The 14444-nt window shown below is 44.0% G+C and overlaps 1 protein-coding gene across 7 annotated transcripts in view; it reads right to left on the reverse strand.

Annotated features, from left to right (window-relative positions):
- The window catches only part of Mcr (macroglobulin complement-related), a 242829-nt gene that overhangs the window by 13356 nt on the left and 215029 nt on the right, over window positions 1-14444 (reverse strand). For all 7 annotated transcript variants that reach the window (XM_070530061.1, XM_070530075.1, XM_070530064.1 and 4 more), the window contains 10 exons: window positions 8814-8931; window positions 8603-8716; window positions 8006-8122; window positions 5718-5846; window positions 5462-5630; window positions 4726-4914; window positions 4573-4651; window positions 4227-4407; window positions 4046-4138; window positions 2921-3107 (listed from right to left, as the gene is read on the reverse strand). In XM_070530061.1, coding sequence (XP_070386162.1) covers window positions 2921-3107; window positions 4046-4138; window positions 4227-4407; window positions 4573-4651; window positions 4726-4914; window positions 5462-5630; window positions 5718-5846; window positions 8006-8122; window positions 8603-8716; window positions 8814-8931 — 1376 coding nt within the window. The remainder of the gene's footprint in view (window positions 1-2920; window positions 3108-4045; window positions 4139-4226; window positions 4408-4572; window positions 4652-4725; window positions 4915-5461; window positions 5631-5717; window positions 5847-8005; window positions 8123-8602; window positions 8717-8813; window positions 8932-14444) is intronic.

Genomic DNA, 14444 nt, shown 5'->3' on the forward strand with positions numbered 1-14444 from the left:
ATGTCAAGACAGGCTGACACCATGTTGCCCGATGCTGTCACTCTCTAGTAAGCATGTTGAAACAAAAAAAAATGACTTAATCCAGTTTGAATAGTAAGGAGTAATATCTATTTTATTTAAAAAGAAAACAGAAGGAAGGTGTTAGTAAAATGCACATTGAAAAAAATGATAAAACCCATTGCAAATTGGGTCGAACATTTTCAAATACGAGTGTAAGGAGATGCATATATAAGTAAATATTTTTTGAATATGAGCTATTTCTATCAACTGATAGCAAGCTCATCGGTATGAGGCCTGAACTTTGTCACAACTAAGATTCTCTCTCAGCAGCTGGGAAGTCAATCTCAACTGTCCTGACAACGACATACTCTCTGCCCGTACAAAACATCTCAGTGTAGGGTTTCACTGCTTTAAATAGCTTATTTTGGTTTGAATGAAGGACACCTGCATCTCGGCATCAGCCAACGCTTTGTTTTCTGAGCTCAAGCTCCTTCAAAGAGGTGGTGGGACGCTTCATTTCCCGTTAATTCCTCAGGACGTCGGTCCTTCTCCTTCCTGTTCTCATCCTCCTTCTGCCACACGTTCACCCCATGGATCATTTGAAGCATCCTCTTGGTCAGTTGTACAGTCAACGTCCGATTTTTCGGACTCCCTAGGGGCCGCAAAAACATCAGAAAATCGGGCAGTCCGAAAAAAATGAATGCATGTCTCTAACTGCCTATGAGGGTTAAAATTGGAACAGGCACGTCCGCAAAAGTTCTTAAGGCCTGCCAGTACACTTATTAGGCATATCAGTGCTCGTACTGTGACAGGAGATGAGGGTGCACGCGCGTATATTTAAGGAATACATAATATGTCCCGTGACAATTGCCCCTTCCCACGCTTGTAAGCTTCACCGCCTAACATTGCTATGATGAGGCGAAGCTAACTTTCGGAAACTGTCATTACGAAACGCGTTGTGTGTGATCTGCGAACTTCGAAGCCAATGGCGAAGATTACAAAGGTGGCGTTGGTGCCATTGCTGACAGCGGCGAATTCTTTCAATGAAAAACACGGCACCGCACGGCAAGAAGCTTAACAGCGAACGTAGAAGCAGCTAGGCCTAACGTCGCCGTGGTGGTGGTGGCAACAGCTGCCGGCGGATTTGCGTGCGATAGTGCCAGTTCGGGGCGGCGAGATAATCAAAATGGCGGCGGTGGCGGCTTTGATTAATGCCATTTCAGACTTGCAGTCAGGGCAATATAAATTTACTATATGGAGTACGTGGTGGTGCCGCAAAGCCGTGCAAATTATCGGGCATGTCCGAAAAAGCGTCTGGAAAAATCGGTCGTTAACTACTCTGGCAATACATCGTGCCGATGACACGGCGTCAATGACGATTCATTGCGATTCCTCTGTTACTGGAGCCAGCATTAACACGACTTTCGTTCCCTTTCAATAAAGTTACAGCTAATTTTCCCTGACAGAAGCACGAATTCCCTGAGTTTTCCCTGAGTTTTTCCAGACTGTTCAAATTCCCTGAGAATTCCCGGTTGGTAGACACCCTGGAGTAGTACTTTTGTAGTGAAATTTTAATAAGACATGATCTTCAAAAACACTAAACAAACTGAGCTTTATTGCGTATGAAACGCCATATACACTGAATTTAGTACTTAAATTTTGCAGACATAAAAGGTGGAACCATAGGCTCAGGTTATACAATGAAGGCTGGTCCAAAATTTTCTGAGGATTTTTGTTCCATAATAAGACTTCCAGGGCTGTCCCATAAGTCCCTTTAGCCCAACACAGAATGATTTTGTACACTTAACTTTTGTAAACTTATTACGATGGAGTTGCATCACACAAATTCACACATGCACAATGCGCATATGGATTGTGATGTCTTCTGTCATATGGCAATGTGTGCAATCAAGCCAAAATAAAGAACTTGAAAGCATGTGTGGTGACTGAATGTTTGTCTAGGAAAGTTGGAGCATTGAGCATACAATGTTTCTTTTATGGAGTGTTAGGCTGGCATCACTCGTTGCGTACTGGCATTTTGTAGGCAACTGTGAGTGCTCGGTGGCCCAAGATGGGCATTACAGGGTGTGTGGGAAAGCCTGGCTCTAATCTTCTCTGGCTTCTTCCAGTAGCCCGCACCACTGTTGTTATATAGTGTAAAAGCAAAAGAAATGCTAAATTCCTTCAACTTAAATATTAAGGCTTCAGAGCTTTGGCTAAGTGAGTGCCTGTTGCACATACAGTCTCAAATGAAAGTGCATCATTGTGTAAGGGATGTAGCTGAGGATGCATCATGCCATTTTATTGTTCCACAAGTGTATATCAGCATTGTTACATTTCACCTGGCGTAATAAAGCCTGCACAGCTTCTGAAACAATACTAGCAAATTATTCACCTGCACCACGCTTTGATCGAGGGTGAGTGCCTGATCTTGAATTAATTTTCTTTCATGATCCTGTTTTTTATGCAAGAACATTAACAGCCTACCACTGTATTTGTGGGGGGGGGGGGGGAGAGAGCAGAAAAAACAACACTTTGGTGATATTTGGCCTGTGCTGTGTTCTCATCAAGTGGACTGGCTGCAAGGCAGGCACATGCATTGGAGCACCTTCCATTTTGTGCCATAACAGTGAACTATCATGGCTGCACTAGATAATGTAGATTTTTTTCTTCACTTGATTCATTTTGTTTTTGGACCCTTACACACGAGATTGTGTAAGCTATGTGCAGGCACTTTTTAGGACAATGAAAGATGACTGTAAGTCAGCACACGATGTTACTGATCTACCTTTTGTTTTGTTTCATCACTTCCATTCATATTAAGTTTCTTCCTGGACTGCAACTAAAGGCTACTTGGGTAGAAATAAGCTGGAAATGTGCATGCAGCTCACACAAACACATATGAGTAACATGCACATACTTGTCTCCCTCATCTTTTCATCAAGGAGGTTGAAGGCCATTTCCCCATCAGCACTGTTGACCAATGTGAGTGCATATGCTACAATGGCCAACTCGTAGGGGTCCTCCAACTTCTGGATGAGGTGCAGCATCCGCTCCAGGTACCGGGCAGCAGTGCCTCGAGCCGTGGATGCACGCGATCCGATCTCCTGCATGGCACAGGTCGTGAAGGGCCACTGCTATGGACTGATTGTCATTAACGCAGACACTAAAGATGTACACTGCATGCACTTAACACGGATTTTGCCAATGTAAGCTGTACTCTACCATTTCTGACTCCTTAAAGGTACACACTCAAAGAAAAAAACGAAATTTAGCTGAATAAGTAAATTATCCTTCTGCACAACTGAAAAGTCCACTCTTACCATAATACAAGGCCTGGGAAGCAAAAAAGAAACGAAAGAAAAGCCATAAAAATAGATGCATAAAAACTTATGCATCAGTCACCACTATTCCTTGCCATCTACCACTGGAACAAACTGAAAGCTGAAATTGCTTACGGGAACAACCACGATGCTTATATTAATAAACTGAAGTGCCAGATGCATATTGATACATAAAAGCCTTTCAACAACCTCTATTTTTATCTTGTGTTTCAATTTTGTATTTGTATAGCTCAATTTTGTATTCGTAATCTTGTATCGTGTTTTGTGAGGGGTTTCATCCTTTTTACTTGCGGTGCTATGTATAACGTTCATTCATTGCTTACTTTTTCAAACTTCCTATGAAATGCTTGTAAATGGGCTTTAAGGCTACATGAATTGAACGGGGGGGGGATGCCATCTTGAATTTCCCACACCACCTTGATGTGACATCATGGTTGACCGCATCTGCTCGGACTGGTTACTTATTGGTAAAGATGGACTATATTGCATTCTGAAGCAACGTCAAATTGATGTGCTGAGTTTTGGTGCGAAACTTTAAAAATTGAAGTTTAGCCTTCATTTTCTTTTCTAGTAATTAACCATTTATCGCGACATCAATGAAAATAGCATTTTGAAAAGGCTGATCAGTCTAAACTGATTTAGTGTTTCTCTTCAGCATCCCTTCAGCAGATAATCAAAGGTTTGATAGGTGAGCAACTTACGCCTCTGATATCCCTAACTTCGGCCAATGTGATGAGCACGTGGGCGGTTAGAGACACATTGCGAAACCGCACCGGGTCTTCCGGCCTCTCAGACTGAAATTGGAAACACAGTGTGCAATAAAAAACAATACCATCAGATTAAAAGAAATTATGAAGTTAAAATAAGAAACAATAAACATACGGGAAGAGACATCTTGCGATCGTACGCATAAAATGATGTCTCGTGGAAGGAACCCTCGGGCGATTGCCTGTCCAGTAGCCAAGCAATGGCTTTTTGAATGACAGATGGGTCAATGTACAAGAACTGCTCCCATTCTTGAAATGTTGCCTTGTGAAATACTCGTGCACAAAATGCTGTCAGCCTGTCAAAGAAAGTGGAGATTGCAATACCAACATTAACCCCAGTCAGTAGTCTTTCTATGCATGAAAACTTAGTCATTACATTGCTAACATGGCTGTGACAGCTGCAATGCATAAGCAACTTTGAAGCATTGGTAAATTAATTATCAAATATAATAAACACATACCAAACACTTGGTTGACTGTGCCATCGAAACACCTGGAAGCTTCCATCATCATTCTGATAGGTTAGCTGCCTCTGGTATCCTGCGTTGAAATTTTTTCCCGTCTTCTTTTTAGCATTTTAGAAATTATAGGGAACTTGTCATAGAATGACCTACCGAGATTCAGATACTTGAACGCCTGCCTCTCCAGGTGCATATCACGTTGGTTTGTTAATCGTAGGTACAGCAGCGTATACAGATTTGCAGCAAAGCTGAACATGTTCTGCTCCCCACAGTAGAAAGGCTTTGACAACAGGCTGCTGGCATTGACAGGCATTGTAGGGAATGCTGGCCCAACTACATCACCTGAAATGTAATCTATTGTAAATGCACAGAGCACATTTTCTATAGTACTAAGCAAAAACAATGTAATCCTGCTACTATTTATGAAAAGCAATCAGCATGTAGTTGGCTTCAGTGAAGTTTTTCTAGATGTGTACCCATTTACAGCAAATCAGCTTTGTAGGGGTTGGCTTACTTTTACAAATGTGACTGTAAATGGTTGCACTGGCATGACAGGGTGTTGCTTCCTGGAAATATCGTAGAGAGTCTAGAAAAGCATGGCACTTTGTAGAGTTACACGCTAAGCAATCCCTTCATCTTGCATCAGGCAGATTTAAAGGTAAAAGTTGCTGAATCAATTTTATTACTCAAGTACAAGTCTTCCATGACAACTTTCTTATTTCTCTCTTTTTTTTTTGCAAGCTTCTTGTTTGTTTTATTCGACAACTTTATGTTTGTTTTAAAAGACACAGCAGAAAAAAACTAAATTATTCATTATTTTATTTGTCCTAAATGACAAGTTGCCTATATGAGGTTTTCAGTGACAATGTGCTCAAAGCATTGCACTTACCAACTACAGACAAGGTGGCCCTGTTACTGCCGAACACATACAAGCGATCCTGCCGAAAGGGCAAGATGGGTGTTTCAGTGATGTTAGTGTCCAGGTACTTGATTAAGTAGGCGCCCTGAGTCAAATCCAGGATTAAGGAGGTGTGCCGATGTTGAGGGATGCCATCAGGCTGAAAGAAAGAGAAACCAGTACTCAGACCACTTGTGAATAACACACATGTTCACTCATGGCAAGTAAAAAAAAATGAAGAGCTCACCTCAACCAGAAGAGAACGCGTCACCGTGTCTTTTGCAATCTGAGTCTTTGCAAGCACAGTGACTTCAATTGTACCAGTGCGCACTGCTACTATAGGCATATATACAACTGCAGATTTTCCAGGCTTGATCTGAAAGAGGATTTACATTTAATTCTTCCAATGCATATATTCTGCAGACATACCACACTTACTCATGTAAGGCCCCCACTTTTTACAAATTTTTTTACATGGTGTGGGCCATGCATGAGCCAGGCTTATGGCCACTCACTGAAGCCTTAAACTATGCTCGGACTGCTATGCAGATTAACGCCACCTTTTCTTGGTTTGTAGCGTGAAGCGACACAGACGAAGACTAGAGGAAGACAGGACGAGTGCTATGTAGAGGAACTTTTCTATTCGCTTCCGCAAACGGCACTAATGAGTAGTGTTAAAGAAGTGGTGGTGCTCTACAATAATGAGTTTCGGTTTACACAGCGCTGTGGGATGCCTTTGGAATCTTTTTTAGAGCTCTTGCAGTTTTACCTAGAGAATACCTTTGTAAAATGAAGTGATTCTATATATGTACAGAAATTAGGAGTTTGCAGTGGCTCAAAAGTTGCACCGGTTCTAAGTGATTTGTACCCAAGTCGCTTCAATAGAAAGCTGCAAAGTCATTTCAAGGAATTGGCAGCATGTACTTTTCGATATGTAGATGATTATCTGGTGCTTTGTTCATGCGATAACTACACCAAGAAAGCCATCGATATTTTAAAGTTTTCAGGGAATGTGGTGGGGGTCTTGGTTTTACGCTTGAGCTTACTCAGAACAATAAATTACAGTTATTAGATCGGTGCTTCACTTTCCAACAGGAACATTTCTGTTGGTATTATTCGCCAAAGGAAAGAAAAAAAAAATATCACTGCTTGAATTTTCTTCTTGCCATTCCAAACTTGTAAAACAGGGGATAGCTTACTCAGCTTTTAGGTCTGCCATTGCTAAGTCGTGTCCACAAAGAATTTTTCGCAACAGATGGATAGGCTAGAGAAACCTGGCTATCCTGCTCATTTGTTATCACTAACCTGTGAAAAGCTTTCAAAATGGGTAAAAAGTGCTGCAAAAAAACAAAAAAAAAACCAGAAAAATGAAAAAAGGTTTTCTGCGATTCCCTATGTACACAGGTTGTCACACGGTTTATGAAATGTGGCTAGTAGATACGACGTCGATATGGTTTTTTTGGCCCCTTGCAAGTTGTCAATGATGTGTCCTATTATAAATAGGAACCTTGAGCAGGGGGACAGAAAATAAAAAAAATTATTAAAAAAGGCATGTGTTCTCTTTTTTACCTAGTAACACTGGTATAGTTTATCAGATTCTACTCAAGTGCAGGAAGGCTTATATTGGACAGAGTGGCAGGTGCCTCAATATGAGACTAAAAGAACATAAACAATTACTTAACAACCCTAACACTTCCCACTAGCGTCGCATTGTTTTAATTGTGGTTCTAAACCTTTGTCTGAGGACACAAAAGTCCTTTCAAGACGCAAATGCTAAACTACACATCAAATAATTGAGGCATTTCACATTAAAAGATTAGGAGAGACTTGTTTTAGCCAAGCATCAATATCACTATTAGAAAGTGAATTTCAGTATCTTCTCAGCACGTGTGTCAATCGCAAGTGCCTTTTCTTGGTTAGTTTTCATGGCTTCCCTATCTTCTGATATGTGTAACTGATGGTCTTCAGGCCTTATCATGCTTATCTGCTACAGTTTTTGGAATCATTTATATACATTTTGATCGTTTCAATAAAGATTTAGTTGAGAGTTGGCGCTCATCCAGTCTTCTTCTCGTCTTTGTCTGTGTCAATTTGCGCTACAAACCAAGAATATGTTATCGTACCAACTAACCTAACTGTCCATCCTTTTGCATTAATGCAAGCACTGGCGGCCGACTGTGAGCACTTTTATTCAGTTATTCTTGTTGCTTCGTTGTCCTTGTCACTTGACGAGTTTGCCTCATCTGCGTTCTCACAAAGCTGGTCGTCCTCCGTGCCCTCTATTAATTAGGTTATGGGCGGAGACTAGTGCTACGCCCCACAAAATGAGGTGTGTAACATTACTGAAGCTTTATGTATATTTGCACAATTTTTCTGGCACAAGAACTAGCTGGTGCAACAGTGAAAAGCCCAATATTCACCGAGATTGCATAAATTTTCACTAATGATCCACTGCTCCTTCATTAACAGGAAACATTACAAGTTGGGAACGATATCAATGTCTTAATTGATCTAAACATGTTGAAGACCACTCACGAAAATCAAGTGCTGGTGTTCTCCTGACGACGTCTCTGGTGCATAGGAGTTAACTCGCCCCAAGGGTCCCACCACGACAAACCTGTAGTCTGGAGAACTAGCCAGTGTGATAAGTACCTGAAAAAAAAAAAAGTTTAGGTTTAAGTTAAGAACCATGGGAAATCAACTGAAAAAAGGTTTACTCCTTTTTTTTACTCCATAACAAATTAACAACGAAAGGGTATAGACGTTTCGCCACCTATGCAGGTGGCATCTTCAGTATACACTAACACAAATGAGGGGAGGTCCAGTCTATTCATCCCACACGTCCTTGTAAATGTCCATAAGCTCACTGCTATAGCATTAAGTAGCCTCTGCTCCCTGTCATAGAGACCGCTGCCACATGGAGAACAAATTTCGACTTGCAAAAGAAAGAGGCACCTCCAAGTTGTCGCCTAGCTGTTGCGACACCCCCTGCAAAATTACTTTGCACTTTACATTTTCCATAAACATATCACTGCAGAGGAGCATTATTTACACTGAAAATCCACTAAATCCACCAAAATTACAACTCAATGACAATCAACTGATATCATACACTAACACAAAGAAACTTGCCTCAGTTTCGTATAGTCTGTAGTTGAAGACGGTGACACGTATACCTAGCTGCTCTCCGAGGCGAATCTTTGATGGCATCTCCACATTCATGTAAAATGGCTTTGCACTTGAAAACTAGCAGAAAAATAGGAAAAAAAAGGATAGACAATTGAACTCAAATGTCTCATGATGCTGATGTTGAAACATGTTGATCCTTTTATATGTAACTCACCTCGATGCTGTTAGACAAAATCCCAAAGCCACTTGACTCGTCCATTCCAAATGCACTGATCATCCATTCTGTTGGCACATCTGGCACAGGTATGTTGAAGATGTAATAACCCAAGGGCCTGAAAGCGAGTTAAAAAGGAACTTATCACATTCAAGGGGCAATAGGGCATATGTCTTTTGTATGTACTAGAAAATGCATACCATATCAGGAAATACTCTGCTGGGTGATTCCATAACAGATCGAACATGCATGCCTTCTTGATATATATATATATATATATATATATATATATATATATATATATATATATATATATATGTTGTTTAGGCATATTCAAACTGCAAGGCACCGCAAATTTTATTCCCGAAAAGCATTCCCAACAGGCCAAAAAAATATTTGAAGGTGGTGGCACAGGCGCCCTGCTACTGCTTACTGCAATATTTTCCGCCTTGACAGCCGAATTCAATGGTAGCTAAAAAGTTGTGTCAAAAACTTTTTCTCTTCGTTTTGGTATGCTTTCAGGCATTTTTCATGCATTGTTTCATGCGTTTTCATAGAATTTTCATGCGTTGTTGATGTTGTGTACAAAAGAAAAGAACACTTATAAATTCCGAACATGGCTCAAATAAGAAATGTTTTGTAACTTTGGTGCACCTTGCATATTTTTTATGCGACATAGAAACTTGAAAGCAGTCTCAAATATAAAATTTTGCTTGAGCAACAATCCTGCAAGATATTGTGCTCGTGTAAATAACACAAGAAATAAATGGTTAAATAAACACGTTTTTCCCAATGAAGAATGACGGGTGTAACGTTAAGGGATAAGAAAAGAGCAGATTGGGTGAGAGAACAAACGCGAGTTAATGCCATCTTAGTTGAAATCAAGAAAAAGAAATGGGCATGGGCAGGACATGTAATGAGGAGGGAAGATAACCGATGGTCATTAAGGGTTACTGACTGGATTCCAAGGGAAGGGAAGCATAGCAGGGGGCGGCGGGAAGTTAGGTGGGCAGAAGAGATTAAGAAGTTTGCAGGGACAACGTGGCCACAAATGGCCAGTTGGAGAACTATGGAAGAGGCCTTTGCCCTACAGTGGGTGTAACCAGGCTGATGATGATGATGTTTCCTAATTTGCTTTATTTACAAAACACAATAAGCCAAAGTGGCTGATGTTCAGCGTGCTGCTTCCAGTGCCTTTGCTGGCTGTCTATCAGTTTGCACTGTTTGTAAATCTACAGTTCTCATTTCTTTGCTGCATAAGAACTTAGCTCTGGTAGCTTGTTTTCAACAAAAATATATTCTCAGACAATATTTGTGTTGCATGTGTGTACATTGTTGCCTTATGAAGTGCTAATGCTGTTAGATATGGCGCCGTTTCCTGAGGCTACTTCGAGTTCCCCAGACCACATCGGATGGCAGCACAGCTAATTGAGGAATGCAGAAGCAGGAAAGTGCATTCCAGAGAAGCGGCCGAGCAAACAAGTTTAAGGCAACAAGTTCACGTGCCAACAAGTTCGTGCGTCGCCGGGATTAGAAGGGGGCCTCGTACAATGGAGCTCAATCGTCCCCCTTCGGCTTTGAAGAAGGCATCTGCTACCGCTGCGGAGCCGAGCCACCGGGTGCAGGTGGGCCCTTGTGCAATGAAGCATGAGCGCCCCCCCCTCCTTCTCCAGCCTAGAAGAAGTGGATTGCCAGTCTGCGAGGCAAGACCGCAGAGAGCCGCCAGGTGCGACACCGCGACACGGGCGCCTACCATTGGCTGAAAGTGGCGTCATCGGAGCGGACTCTCCCATTGGTGAAACATGACGTGACTTACAGTGCTCGAAGGGTTTATAAGAAGCCTTCCAGAGAGACCTGAGGATTCTGGGACATGCCCTGATTCCCTGATTCACCTCTCTCGAACTTCTTGCCGCGGGCCGCAGCGTCCGAGTTGCTGCCGGCCCGTAATGTCTGTACGAATGTTACTTGTCGCTCACCTCCCTGTACATAATGTAGAATAAATCCCTCCCAAGTTGTGGTTTTCATCCCGAAGTCCCGTCCCTCCAACCCCTACATCTGGTGGCAGCGGTGGGATCGCCTCCGAATGCATCAGCTGGTGGCAGCGCTACGGATAAACCTTCGGCAAGAGAGATCCTAAGGAACCGGGAAGAGCGAAGAAGAGAGAGCCTTCGTCGAAAGAGGTCCGAAGAAACTGGGAGTAGCGAAGAAGGAGCGAGCCTTCGACCCAGGGAGTCCGGAGGAGCCGGGAACAGCGGACAAATGAACCGGATGGCAGGGTGCTGCAACCGTAAGTGAGCGCGTGGTTTTTTTCCTTGTGATTCGCCAGACTCAAAGGTTGTGTGTTCAATTTTGTTAGTTCTGGGAATCGGGAGTTTGTTGCATTGTGTGTTTGCACAAATTAATTAAGGAAAACAGTTTTAACCACCTGTCGGGGCAGCTGCCATGGATCTTAGAAGGTTGACGAGGTTAGACTTGTTGTTGGTGTGCGACGATTTGGGAGTTGAGGCAGACGAACGGATGAAAACGCCAGCTATCATAAAGGCGATTAATGATAGTGGCAATGATGACAGAAGCATTGAGCTTGCTTGGGAGGTGATACAGGAGCCACGGGAGCGTGCGCGTCGTGTACGTTTGCGAGAGCGTCGTGAAGTTAGGAGTAAGCGTCAGCGTGAAGAACGCGAGAATGAACGGAAGCATGAGCTTCAAGAACTTACTCTTAGGTGTGAGCGTCACGGACGTGAGAATGAACGCGAACGTCAGCGAGAGGAAAAGTATGAGAGAGAGAAGGCAGCACTGATCAAAGAGATACAGTATTGTGATCAGTTATTGGCACAGAGACAACGGCTGTCTGAGAATTCTGTAGGTAGTACAGAGCGAAAGATTGAGGAAGCATCTAGCAGATTTTCGCCAGAAGCCGACGAAAAGAGTAGTGCCTGTGAGATTGGCTGCAGATTCATAAGTGAAGGGAAAAGGCTAGCTGCTAACGATGCCTTAGTGGCAACAGAGGCCGTTAAAGGCCGCAGTGAGAGCGACGAGGTGCTGTGCCAACAGATGACTGTAGAGACAGCTAGGCCAGCTGCGAACAAATTGGCACAGTTACCGCGCGTGTGCGTCGCTGGTAATGTTAGCGAGGTTGCTAGCGAAGAAAAGGGTACTTCTGACCCGACAGAAGCGAGCACCCATGTCAGGCCAGAGGTGCGTGCAGAAGTGAAGTGCGAGCTGGACGATGCAGTTGAGAATAGTTCTCGGGGTGGCGAGCTCCGTAGCTCACGAGAGAACAACTGCATTGTTCAGGGATCGGTGCGGCTCTCCGCCAGTCTAGATAGCCTAGAGAGGGATGGTTCAGTTAATAATCATTCGGACTGTGCGCGTGAGACAGCGATCGATACCGACGGGCTGTGTGCCGATGCACAGCGTGAGCTGGGCAATGTAGCAGAGGGCAGTTCGCAAGAGTGCGAGTTGTCTAACTCGAGTAAAGCCTGCTGCGTTGTGCCAGAGTCGGTTGGGCTGTCCGCCAGTCGAGGCAAAGTGAGAGTAGATTTAAATGTAAATCACTCAGACTGCGCGGGTAAGAGGCCGATCCGGGCCGACGAAATGTGTACCGGCCAGCACGAGGCACGAGAAGGCTACATGAAAGCGAGTGCAAAGACAAAGCGCCTTAAAAAGAAGCGCGGTAAAAACCGAAAGTCGGTAATTAATGTAGCGCCGCCAAAGATGGCGAGAAACCCAAAAGGGCAGGGCGCGAGGAAGAAGGTGCGGTCGTCTAGGACGATGTTGACGCATCCAAAATGGTCGAGCCACCGGTCAAAGGGGGACCGCGAAGAATGTTCTGCGCGGACGCGGACAAAGGGCACGGGGCAGTTAATCTCCTCGTCGTTCCGTAGTTCTTTTCATAGCTCAGCGTGCAGTTCGAAGAAACGCAAGGTGGCAGGACGAGACCAGGTGGGGAGTAGCGACGCGGTCAATCGAGTTTGTGTTGAAAGCGGGGCGCGAGGACGCAAATTGGCAGGAGACCGTAACGTCTTGGGGGGGCTGATAGTTAGTCAGCCCTTTTGTTGTCTCTCGGCAGCCAGAGTAGCTTTCAAGCCGCGACCACCGCGAGGACGGCTCAGAGTATGAGTCAGACATAAGCGTTTGGAAAGGGAGGCGAAGAGCCCTTCCGTAGAAATGGAGTATCTTGTTTTTTTTATTTTGAGCATCGGAAAGTTTTTCGCGATTTGAGACTAGGATTTCTTTCAATGTGTAAGGTTTGAGCTTTGTCTGTGTTTTGGTTTGAGAAAGCTCCGAGATTTGAAAGATGCGTTTTATGTAAACATGTAGTCTCGCGAGATGCTCATTAATAAGTAGATAGGCTTTTTTTTTGTGTGTGCGAGTAACCTGAAGGTCAAGGTTATCGTCGAAAGGCCTATCGTAACGCGCGTGTGTGTTATTTAACCTTCTTTCTTTTTAAGTGTTCTTGAATTTTGTAAGGTTAAGCGCGTAGGTTTTCAGTGAGTGCATGAGTTGCACTGAGAGGCGTTCTTAGTTCCTTTAGCGCGTGTCCTGTGTGGACGGAAGGAAGCAGATTTATGACTGGGTTGCTAGTGTGTGTTGATGGCAGCCGTATTCTGACTTCTTTAGTGAACGTGCGTGGAAAGAGTTAGTAGAAGACGCATCATTTTAAGAGTTCTGCGGAGTGTGTAAGTCCCGCAAGTTTAATTGTTCGTTTACGTCACGTGTCCTGTAGGACTTTCAGGAAAGAAACGTGAGTAAGCGTAATGAAGAGTTTGCCTACAACACAAGTACGCGTTTTGTTTAATGACCACAAGGCTAGTGCGCTTGTGATTACGTACTTGTGAGGTTGACCAGATTGTTCAGTGGCACCATTACGTGCGATAAGTACGCCACTGCGATAGAGTGGAAACATGCTGTTCGTGTAGTTAGGCCACTTGAGTTATGTACGGCTGTTTTCATTTGTTGTTTGCATCGTCAACGACCCTTTTGTTTTGCAACAACAATAGTAGTCTGGTCTTGTCGGCAATCGAGGAGAAATGGATAGCTGTTTGGAAGGGTGGTTGGAACTGCTTTGTCAAAATTGGGGAAATAAAAGATCAGGGTTCATTTTGACTCAGTAATAGCCTGGCGAGTCAGGGGTGAAGAGCCTGCGCTTACACGTGGGGCAGCGCTGTGTTGTTTGGTTTGTTTGACGTATGTTCTCCAGGGCCCAGGATCCCGAGGGTTGTCAAACGAGGCTCGACCCCAGTACCCTGCAGCTTCTTTCAGCGTTCCTCATGGCCAGCGAATTGAGTTCACCGGCCATTCAGAACTACCGGGGCGAGGACGAGCTGTTAGATATGGCGCCGTTTCCTGAGGCTACTTCGAGTTCCCCAGACCACATCGGATGGCAGCACAGCTAATTGAGGAATGCAGAAGCAGGAAAGTGCATTCCAGAGAAGCGGCCGAGCAAACAAGTTTAAGGCAACAAGTTCACGTGCCAACAAGTTCGTGCGTCGCCGGGATTAGAAGGGGGCCTCGTACAATGGAGCTCAATCGTCCCCCTTCGGCTTTGAAGAAGGCATCTGCTACCGCTGCGGAGCCGAGCCACCGGGTGCAGGTGGGCCCTTGTGCAATGAAGCATGAGTGCCCCCCCCT

Source organism: Dermacentor albipictus, chromosome 1, assembly GCF_038994185.2.
Source record: "Dermacentor albipictus isolate Rhodes 1998 colony chromosome 1, USDA_Dalb.pri_finalv2, whole genome shotgun sequence".
Taxonomy (NCBI): Eukaryota; Metazoa; Arthropoda; class Arachnida; order Ixodida; family Ixodidae; genus Dermacentor; species Dermacentor albipictus.